The 11,536-nt window shown below is 55.0% G+C and overlaps 1 protein-coding gene across 1 annotated transcript in view; it reads left to right on the forward strand.

Annotated features, from left to right (window-relative positions):
• LOC109324490 (dedicator of cytokinesis protein 2-like) overlaps positions 1-11,536 on the forward strand; it is a 106,070-nt gene that overhangs the window by 27,955 nt on the left and 66,579 nt on the right. The window contains exon 23 of the mRNA XM_019556497.1: positions 8,520-8,631. Coding sequence (XP_019412042.1) covers positions 8,520-8,631 — 112 coding nt within the window. The remainder of the gene's footprint in view (positions 1-8,519; positions 8,632-11,536) is intronic.

Here is an 11,536-nt window from a genome sequence, read left to right on the forward strand (position 1 = left end):
TACTCTGTGTCTAAGGATTTGGTGACCTGGTCATAGAAGGCCACCAGGTTGGTCTGACAGGACCTGCCCCTAATTAACCCGTGTTGGTTGCCCCCAAGCATGATCTCCCCCCGGGCCCCTTGTGGACATGTGCCAGGATAACTGTCTCAAAAAACTTGCCCAGTACCGAGGTAAGACTAACTGGCCTATAGTTTCCCGGGTCCTCCTTCCTCCCCTTTTTGAAGATGGGGACCACGTTGGCCTCTTCCAGTCCTCTGGCACCACACCAGAGCACCACGAGTGCTCGTACAGCCGTGCCAGGGGTCCCGCAATGACCGCAGCTAATCCCCTCAGCACTCAGGGGTGGAGATCGTCCGAACCAGCTGATTTAAATATGTCCAGTCCCTACAGATGTTCCCTGACTAGATCCTCACTGACCCTTGGCCTGGCTGCACCTCCCTTGGGTCCATCCAGGATCCCGGGGGCAAGGGTGACCCAGTCCCTGCTCAGAAAAATAGAGGCAAAGAAATTGTTAAATTGGTCTTTGAGTGAGACTGGTTCCTGTGTCAGGCTTCAGCTTTCTTGGCCTCTGGCCCTTTCCTTTTGCTGAGCCTTTCAGCTCCAGTTCACCGACTGAACTGTGCTTTGGGGTCCCAGCTTCCTGCTGCTGCCCCTCTCAGGCACTGGGCTCTCCGGCCTCAGTCCTTGCCTTTCGTGGGCTTCAGGCCTTATGGCCCCTAAATTCAGTCCTGTCCACCCTGGGCTCTGGGCCCACTGGCCTTCAAGCTCTTCCCTGGGACCCCGACCCCAAACTCTGCCCTGAGCCTGCCCCCAGCATGTGCCCCTAGGGCACTAATGGGACCTCCAAGCCACCCCTTACTCTCAAACCCAAGCCATGCAAATATCATGCTCCCTTCTGGGCAAATGAACAGCAACAAAAGGGGAAACCACCACTGCCACTTTGCAAGGGAAAACCTCCCTTTCCCCCTGTGCTGGTCCCAAGGCAGCTCCGCAGTGCATTGGGCTTCCCCGGCCAGGAGCTCCTTACCCCACAGCTCGCAAGGCCGAACCGCCGTGCTCTGGCTCTGATCAGGGTTCATATGTGCCGAGTCCTGTCCCCTTCCAGGCACCTGCCCTCAGCTGACTGGCTCACAGGGATGTTTATTAATCCTTTGCGTGATCCACAAAACCCCTGCCCTTAAAGAGGCCCTTTTGTGTCCTTGTAGCAGGGAGCAGGTGCCCTGTTACACCTCCTGCAGACCCCCGGGACATCCCCGCTGCTGCTCGGGTGGGGGCTCTCGGAGACAGGCAGATGCATCAACCTCTGGTGGAGTTTGTGATGTTTCTAGGAAGACTTCTCCAGCTACCGTCTCCCCAGAGAACTCCAGACGGGAGCAAAAAGCCGGTCCTCTCCGAGGACATCCTGACTGCCCCAAGCAACCCCTGAAACGAGGCTGTTCCTTTCTCTGGGGCAGGCCCACAGGCCAGATGCTGGCAGGCCGGCTGGATCAAGCAACAAGTATGTTGGCACCTGTGTGCAGCGCACACTGTAGAGACGTCCCGACAAGACCAGTGCCTGGGCCCGTGCCAGTCTTTGTCTGCACATGCATGTGCACAGGCACACGCTCCGGTCTGGGGCAGATGGCATGCATTCATACAAGCAGAGGGAGGACTCTCTGGTTGAACAGTGACTGTGTGCTCAGGTTTGCTCTAGTTTTGCATGGTGAAGTATTGCTATCTTTCCCTCTCCCTCCCCTGGGGAATATGAGAGAGGAACGGGGAATCCAGGTACTCTTGAAAGACTAGAAGGACCCGGCTCCCACGGCCTTATTGCCATGAGGTTAGCACGGGCAGTCAGGAGTTCAGTGTCTCCCACCGTGGGATATTTTCATTTGGAAGAGTGGACTCCTGGCCCAACAGGCCTTTCGTAAGCCAAGTCCAGGCAGACTTCATTCAGCCCCTTTGCTCTTTTCCCCTGGACATGAAACAGCTTAGGCATCATTGTACCAAGGAGAAGAAAAGAGGCTGGAATTATAAAGTGACGCCTGACTCCCGAAGGACTGCAGAGGTTTGGAGCAAGCAGAACTCACGTGGGTGGACGGACTGACACTCGGGTGTCTGTCCAGCTTGCAGAGCGGACAAGGCAGCGGGACAGAAACCTGCATCGCCCGGGTCTGCGAGGCTGTGACGGCCGGGCTCTAATGCGCTTAGCGCTGCCACGTGCAACTTTTGTTCCAGAAAGCCGAGACTAATCAGCGTCCTCACGAAAGTTGACTTATGGTCCCGGTCCTTGCCTGATACAGTAGAAAAGAAGAAAGGTCATACGGGAGGTCTGGAAATGCATCTTCCTTCGGAGAACAAAGAGGCCACGGGAGAGATGCCAGGGACCGGGGGACTCTTCATCTCTGGAGGTGTCAGGGAGAGGCTGGACGGGCGCTTCAGGGGGACGATCCAGGTGCAGCGATGCCCATGCTCTACTGCGGGGATATCCCAGGCATCTGGGCTGTGCTGGTTCCCCCTTCTCCCCTTTCTGTTCCACATGTCGCAGGGTTTGAAGCCTCCCCCAGAGGCGCTGGTGCTGCTGCAGCCTGGCCTGGGGATGGGGCTGGGCTGTGCCAGTGCTCCTGCTGGCACCCACCCCACAGGGTCCTGGCTGGGGGGTCTTGCCCCTGTGCTCTGGCTCAGCCCAACGCTGCCCTGGGGCAGGAAGGGAGGCCCGGTGAAAGACAGAGTATTCTCTCCAGGATTGCAACCCTTCTTGAGAAGAGCATGAATTGTATTGGCATTTACAATAAATCCATGAATTCTTTGGAGTTAAAATTCATTTAAAAGTTCTGTGTTTGGAAATGTTGAAAGTTTAGGCTTCTTGTTGTCTCAGCAAAGTGAACAGTGGCGTTGCACAGACTTCTCATATAGTTGGAATGAATTGAATTCTTGTGCATCAGCTATAATTTGAAGAAATGAGGTTGTAATTAAACTAAAGGATTGCAGATTGCTGGATCTAATTTCTTATCGATGCCACAGACAGAATCAGGTCAGCAGCTTCGGTCATTCTTGAGAACAGCCCTTGTCCCTTCAGAGGTTGCTCAGACAACATTTTCCCAATGTTCAAAGCCCATGCGATGATTTGACTGGTTATGGTGAGTCATTGGTAGGAGATGGACTGTACGTGCCCGGCTTTCTCGTGGGCGATCGCTTGACCCAGCTGTTGCCTTTTACGCGGCTCCATAGCTGCATCCTGGCTTGGGCACCCATGTTTGCACGGCTTTTGCTGCTGCCAAAGCAGCGGAGACAGGAGGCAGGGAGGGAGCGAGTCCTGGAACAGCAAGACATCCCCTTGCACAACTCAAGGCTCTCTAATGCAGCGCTCCCAAGCAGGGGTCAAAGGTTGATTAGTGACCAGTTTGCCATATACGTTGGCCACGTGCTGTTCAAGGCAGCTCAGCAGTAAATGAGCCTAATGATGTGAAGTGAGCCGTGTGCTCTGGCTGCTTTGTGGTATCACAGTGTATGCACTTACAGCGTTAAAAACTCCTTTTGGTAAGAGAGATCTGCCGGTCACGAAGAGGTGGCATGGTCGTGGGTCTCCTCGTGTTGCTTTTTTCGTAGTGACGTGTGACATTTTAAACAATTCTTTTAAAACGAGCGTTCTCAGGCAAAGCTACAGTAGATGGGGTTAAACTTCATTTTCTTAATGGCAGCTACATCTAATTATTGTGTGAAGTCACTGATGACACAGAAAAGAGTTAAGGTTGCTTGTGTTACTTACTTGTGGATGTCTTGCTGTAACGTGCTGGGACTTCATTGCATTTTGACCTTGACTCTGCATTCTCAGTGTTTTGGGAATTGTTCCAACTGTTCTGGAATGACCTTTTTTCACGCTAGAGCTATAAAATCACAGAAATCATGGGGGAGCAGGGCTGGCAGGGACCTGCCGAGGTCACATCCAGTCCAACCCCTGCCCAAGGCAGGATCAGCCCTGTCCAAACCAGCCCAGACAAATCCATAATCTGACCTCTTAATAAGACTACTGTCAGCCCTGACACAACACAAGATATAACACCCAAACATGCCACAGGGAAAGTAGGGGGACCACAGCAGCCAATGTCTTGCTTCTTTAAAAGGTTGGCAATATACGCCCAAGACATCCCAGGTAGAGGGCATGTCCCCAACTACAGAGGAAGGCAAACGCCCCAGTCTGGGCCAGTTTGAGCAGGGGGAAATCCCTTTCTGCCCCAGTGCAGGGTTGGCATGGGGGCGAGACCCTCCAGCCAGGACTCTGCGAGGTCGGTGCAGCAGGAGCATTGGCACAGCCCAGCCCCAGCCCCAGCCTGGGCTGCAGCAGCACCAGCCCCACTGAGGAGTCTAAAAAAATCCCACAACAAAAATTGATCTGTATATGCTGCTCAAACAAAGGCTTTGCAAAAGTGCTAGCCATAGCCAGCCTGGTTGCCAAACCTGACCGAGGCACGAACTCCTGACGTGAGCAAAGCATGGCCTCCGCACCAGACGGGCACTGCCTCCAGAAGGCGGGAGGGGGAGATGGCTGTCCAAGGGGTAGACCTGACCGTGGCACGGGACGGTGTGGGATGGAGAGCACGACGTCATTTGTTTTGATCTTTGTATGAAAGGAGGGTTGGAAAGTGGGAACTTTGCAGCAGCCGGGGGAGCCTGCATAGTGTTGTACCGACTGCCTTGTCCCCAGTGCAAATGCCTTAGCCTTCTGGGAGGGCAACACAGTGGTGTGCAGGCAACCCAGGGTGTTTCTGGGGAGTGTAGGGGCAAACTGTCTGGTGCAAGTGCTGGAGGGGCCGTGCTCTTCTCGACCCTCAAGGGCAAAGCAGTTGGGTCGTGATTCTCTGCTCTCAGGAGGAAGGGTCGGACTCTAGACAAGGAGCTGCCCCTGGGTGTGCAACTGCAGACTCTGGTAGTCCTCTGTTTTATGCCAGTGTTTATTCCCAAAGTGCACCTGAATTCAGTGAAAAATCAACCAGGCAATTTCTTCTGTGGGGCCTTGAATCCCAGGCCTGAGAAATACTGAGCAGTTCACAGAAGACATCTCGTATCTCCTGATGAGATCTGCTGTGCTGCTGCATAGCAGTCAGTGCATGCATTCGCCATGGGGCTGCTCCTTTTTTATCTAAGGTCACTTGTTATGTGTCTTGATACCTTAGTAAAGGGAAGATGTGCGTGGGGCCCAAGCACGACCTTGTTTCCCACTCTGGAAGAAATCTTCTGTGATCTGGGTGCTTCAGCAGAGTAAAGAACAGAAACACTGACTCCTGCTTGCACAGCAGCTTCCTTCCCATCACAAGGTCTGCAGACCAGGCATGCCCTGGAAATGTAAGGAGCACCGGGAGCCAGAAGAGAGGAGAAAATTGATGTCCAAACACAGACTCACAGACAACGAGGGCTGGAAGGGACCGCAGGCAATCACATCGAGTCCAACCCCCTGCTCCAAGGAGGACCGGCCCCAACTACATCATCCCAGACAAGGCTTTGTCTTAGCTGGGTCTTCAATACCTCCAAGGATGGAGACTGCACCACTTCTCTGGGGAGCCTGTTCCAGTGCTTCACCACCCTCCTCATGAGAGTTTTTCCTAATATCCAAGCTCAACTTCCCTTGCTGCAGCTTGAGCCCATTGCTCCTGTCATCTGCCGCCACAGAGAACAGTCCAGCTCCATCATCTTTGCAGCCCCTCGGCACGGAGGTGAAGGCTGCTATTCAATCCCCCTCGGTCTTCTCTTCTGCAGATTAAATCAACCCATTTCCCTCCACCTCTCCTCACCAGTCCTGTCTCCCAGCCCCCAACCACTTTTATTGCCCTCCACTGGACTCTCTCCAACTCATCCACATCCTTTCTGTAGTGGGGGGCCACAACTGGACACAGGACTTCAGATGTGGCCTCCCCAATGTTGAATACAGGGGAGGAATCACTGCCCTCCATCTGCCAGCAACACTCCCACCGATGCAGCCCAGGATGCTGGTCGCCTTCTTGGCATGAGGACACACTGCTGGCTCCTGTCCAGCTTCTTGTCCCCTGTCCCTCCAGGTCCTTTTCTGCAGATTTGCTGCCCAGCCCATCACCCCCAGTCTGCGGCTCGCTCCCTCCTAAGTGCAGGATTTTGCATTTGTCCTTGTTGAACCTCGGGAGATTTCTTTTGCCCCGATCCTCCAATTAGTTGAGGTCTCTGTGAATCCTAGCCCTACCCTTACGTTCTCATGTTAATGAGTAGAAATGATCCCTGTGCCCTAAAGAAGGAGGAACCATTCTGTGGGTCATTCCCCCCCCTCTGAGGACAGCTGAAAACTCTCTTTCTCCTAAAAAAGTAGAATGGAAAGATCCTGGCCACGGAGTTTGTCTCCCCGGATGAGAGATGCAGGGGTACAGGCTGTGGCCAATGCATCTGCTTTTGTCACGAGCTGGCTGAAGTATCTGCCATGCAGCTGTAACTTCCTTACTTGCAGAAAGGATATTTTCTGCAATACATTTTCCTAGACTAATGCCCCCCCTGCCTTCCTGCTCCATGCATCAGGGGGTTTTACCACAACTAGACAGCTGTTTAGTTCACATGTGGCAACTCTTGACCTGGGTGATCAGGGGGTTTTTAACCCTCCCCCAAATGCACTGGCGCTGCTGCAGCCCAGGCTGGGGATGGGGCTGGGCTGTGCCAATGCTCCTGCTGCACCGACCCGGCAGGGTCCTGGTGGAGGGTCTCGCCCCAGCGCTCAGGCTCAGCCCCACACCGCACTGGGGCGGGAAGGGATTTCTCCCCTGCTCAGACTGGTCCGAACTGGGGGGGCGTTTCCTTCCTCTGCAGCAGGGCATGGCCTCGGCCTGAGGGCTCTTGAGCGTATATTAACAAACTTTTAAAGAAGCAGGACGCTGGCGGCTGCGGCCCCCCTGCTTTCTGTGGCAGGCTTGGATGTGATGTCTGGGCTGTGTTGGGTGATGGCAGCTTACAAAGAGTTAGATGACGGGTTTGTCTGGGCTGGTTTGGATGGGGCTGACCCTGCCTCAGGCAGGGCTTGGACTGGATGTGACCCCGCAGCTCCCTGCCCGCCCCACGGCTCCGGGACTCTGTGATTCTCTATAATTAATGGTTGTTCAGAGTAGCTTTCTGTCAGACTGAAAGGGCAGAGCGAGTGGGGTCCCCAGGTGTCTGTTGTCGGCCCGGTACTGGTCAGATTTTCACCATCGCCTCGAATGATGGGATAGAAAGGACACTTACTGCTTGCGTTGCTGACCCCAAAGTGGAGGGATCACAAGCAGTCTGGAAAGCAGGGTTAGAATTCAAAATGAGATTGCTAAATTGGAGAAATGGTCTGAAATCAAGAAGATGAAATTTGGCAAAAACAAGTGTTCAGGACTGCAATTTAGAAGGAAGAATTAACGCACACATGCAGAACTGGATTACTGCTGCCTAGCTGGTTACTGGAGAAACAGGTCCGGTAGCCACCCTGGATGGGTCCCGAGCAGGGCAGGGAGCGCGAGGGGACCTCAAGAATGTGATGCTGGGAGAAGCTTGAAAGAGCTGGATTTCCTATCACAGTGAAGGGAGGAGAAGTCTGGTGGTGGCGGTTGTCAGTGGGACGCGTCTGTGGTGGGGAAATGACAGCAGCCTGCCAACGTGCGAAAGGCTCTTCCAGCAAAGTGTCCTCCATGTACGTACAGGACAGGGCTAGAAACTATTGCCTCGAATAGCAACGTAGGAGACTTGGAAAATCTTTCCTAATATCAAACCTCTTAGTAAGGCTGGTCCTGTCTGGAAGAGGCGAGGTAGGAAGGCGGTGCAGTCCCGCTCACTGGAGGCATCTGAGAATAGGGCAAGTAGGTGTTCATCAGGGATGCTTTGAGGATCCTTGGTGCTGCTTCAGAGCTGGAGGAGGGCCTCAGTGCCTCTTCAGGTCCCTTCCAGCCGCAATCCCATGGGAGGAACTGTGGAAGCTCCTTCCCTGGGCATCTGCAAGATGAGACTGGATGCCCATCTCCTGCCATCCTGCATCTGAGCTGGGGTTGGACTAGATGGCCCTGGAGGTCCCTTCCGGCCCGGTGATGCTGTGAGCACTCACTGTGTGAGCCGGCCCAGCTGACCAGCGCATCTCCAATAAGTCGCATGGGTTTATCTTGTTCCCTGCTTGGACGAACGTGCAAGTATGTCTCTGTTCCCACAAGAACTCTAGCCTGGGACTTCCCGTGGTCTTTTTGCCAGTGAAGTGCAAAAGCTCATGAGATGCAAGAATAAAAGGGGCACAGCAGCCAATGCAAACTTATGCCATAGGTCTATTATAGTATATATGATGTGATTGCTATATGCTACTCGTTCAATGAAAGGGAGCTCCCTTTAGGCTCTTCTAGACTCTGTTTTGGTTTGGAAATTGCGAAGTGGGGGTTATCCAAATGAGGTGTTGCTTAAATGCATTAAATTTTGTAGGAAAGAATTGAAAGTATGCATTTATCATGTCCTGCTCATAAGGTCAGCTCAGTCGCTGGGGTCGTGGAGGGGTGTGACACTCACCCAGCCTTGTCTCCCCTCAGACTCTACGAAGGGAATAAGACGGAGGAGTTCCAAGCGTCGCTGCAGCAGTTCCTCCTCTCCGTCAACCAGCTGATGAAATCCACGCAGGAGGGTGCCACGCTGGACTTCCAGGTGAGCAGGACCCCGGTGGAGCTGCAAGCCAGCAAGGATCTCGTGTGTGCAGACGGGTGCATATGCTGGCACGAGTTTGTTCTCTGACGTATCTGGTCCTGGCCCCGTGAGGGAGCTGACGGAGGGCTGGGTTAAGAGGATGTGGCCCGGCGATTCCTGTGTCCCTGTGGAGAGTGCTAGGCTCTGCCACGCTGCAGCCTGTGATTTGAGGACGTGATGTGGCCTGCATGCTGTGGGCTTTACTTCATTAGCTTGCCCTCCCCCAGCACGGTGCTGTATGTGGGGGTGGGCTTTCCTAGCAGCTCCTGCACCCCCTTCTCTGGAGGTCTACACAAAAGCTCCTTGGCTTGGCTTTGCGGTGCGTCGCCACCCCATCTGGCTTCCAGCAGTTGGATGCTGATTCCTCGCTCCCATAATGATGCATGTGTCCATTATCTAGCTGATACATTCCCAGCCCAGTGCTTCCTGCTTTGTGCTGCTCTTAGCCCATGGATGGCTGCCGTGTGGATATGCTGGCTGTTGTGCTGATCCTTGTAACAGCTGCAGGTTGGAGGGTAAGACCAGGAGGCTCTGTGGGCATGGGGAAGCTTGCAGGACATCCAGACACAGGCTGCACTGCACACAGAGCGCGTGGTGCTTCCAGTAAGGACCCCAATGTTGCAGTCCAGGTGCAGCCCCCGCATGGGTGTGTGCAGCTAAGTCCTCTACGTCTCGCTGCATGTGCTCCCCTGCCTGCCTTTGGCTCACCCTGAGAGACCTCTGTGTTAGGAGTGGACTCTAGTCCATGTTTGTACAGCGCCTAGCGCAGCAGGGCCTGCTCCATGACCACAGCCTCCCAGGTGTGAGGGTCCGTGGAGCCAAGGTCCATCACAGAGAAGATGGCTCCATCCCAGTCCAGGGAGTTCAGTTCCCAGCGTCTCCCCGCTTCCCCCTCCAGACAGAGCAGGCCCCCCCTCTGAGGCCGTGCTCGCAGCCTGCCCTGCTCGGTCCTGATCCGTAATGACAGTGGTGTCCTGCAGCAGCCGCGTTGGGGTGGGGTGCTGCTGACACATGTTCGCAGCTGGTGAAGCTGAATTCGGACGAGATCCAAATCCGTCTCGCTTTGACATCATGCAAGATGCAGTTCAGTGGCAGCACCTTGCTCCCCATGCATGTGCCCAGGCCACCCTCAGCAGCCGGCTCAGCCATGGCAGGAGGACATACAACTCCTGCTTGGCCTGGGATGAGTGCCAGCCCTGCGGCACGTGTCCTCGAGCTCAGCGTGTATCAGTCTCGCATCTGGCGCGGCTTGGATTCAGGCCAGGACCTAGCATCCTAAAGAGCCTGATGATCTGCTGTCTGTGGGCAGAGGGCAAATGGCTGCTCTTATCCTTGTGGACCTTTGGAAATGCCTCTGCGAGAGCGGTGCAGGGCGCAGGGCATGTGCTGGAGTGCGCCGAGTGTGTCCTGGTGCGAGTGACAGGAGACTACTGCAATCCTGCAGAGATCTGTCCTTGCTGGCTCTCCCCTGCACCAGCCCGGCGGAGCAGCGAGGGGTCGGCAAGGACTCGGTGCCGCGCAGCCCTCCCTCCCCACTGCCACGTGCCGCTGCGGCTCAGTCCTGGGCCAAACGGTCTCAGGTGAAAGCAGACCCCAAGCAGGATAGGGAGCGGCATTGTGTATGGTGAGAAGTGACGTGGGGTACAAGGACTCGCCCCATTTCTGGCCACGACCCTCTTCTATTTCAGGGACTCCCAGAAATACCCTTCTAATGTCAGTGGTACTGGTGCCCTCGATGCCACTGTGCCATAAAAGCCGGAGGACTTTGTGCCCCCCTTGTTTGCTCTCCTGGGGCAGGCCCAGCATTGCGCATGCGCCCCGTTCTTTGCACCCCACGCCCCATGCCATGCCAGACTCCCGCTGCTCCTCCTCCATGCATGTCTGTGTGGATCAGGAAGAAACCTCCCAAAGCATCTAGAAGAACTAGAGAAGGGCGGCAAGGATGATGAGGGGCACACGGGGACTTCTGTATGAGGAGAAACTATGACCAGGCCTGCTCAGGTTTGAGAAGAGATGCTGGGGCGGGGACACAAGAAAGGTTGACAAGGGACTGCCTGGCGAAGAGAAATCACCAGGGATTTATGATTTCCTGTCTCTCACCAGGAGTCACAGGGTGCAAGGAGCAGGCGCTACATTTAAAACCAACACCGGGCAGTTGTGTTTCCCTAGTGTGGCATGAAAAGGGGGACTCGTGGCCCCCAGATGTGCGGGAAGCTGAGAACTCAGCTGGATTCACCAGGGCTTGGACACGTGCTGGGGGGAAAGGGGATCGGGGGCTCTGGGGCAGGGAGCAAGGGGCACGGCCTCCGCATCAGCCCTGCCTGGACCTTAAATACTGGAGGCTGCAGGGGAGAGAGAAAACCCTGCTCTGCCCTGGCCACTCTGCCTCCCGCTCTGCTCTCTCCCCGGTGTGATGCAGGAGACAGACCTGGGGCCTGAGCCAGGATGTGGCAGCTCTGATGCTCCCGTGGTCAGATCAGTGCAGACGGGCATAGGGGTTTTGCCTCTTCTTGGTTCTCTTGCGTGCATTTTAACAAGCTCTTTCTTGCGAGCGGTGGCAGGATGTTGGTGGTGCCCTCGCCCCCGCTTCTCTGTGACAGGCTGTGGTCCTGCTGTTGTTCCCGGGCATATGCCAGGGGGTCGCACAAGACAGTTGCCAGTGCAGTTCTGGCTGGAACGGACCAGATTGGCGGTGCTCAGCCTCCCCGGCATTGGGTCCCAAATTTCATAGATTTCATAGACATCAGGGCTGGAAGGGACCTCGGGAGATCGAGTAAAGCTCCCTGCCCAAAGGGCAGGAAGTCAGCTGGGGTCATAGGATCCCAGCAAGATAAGCATCCAATTTACTCTTGAAGGTGTTCAATGT

The sequence above is a fragment of the Crocodylus porosus genome, unplaced genomic scaffold, assembly GCF_001723895.1.
Source record: "Crocodylus porosus isolate Cpor-Errol unplaced genomic scaffold, CroPor_comp1, whole genome shotgun sequence".
Classification (NCBI taxonomy): Eukaryota; Metazoa; Chordata; order Crocodylia; family Crocodylidae; genus Crocodylus; species Crocodylus porosus.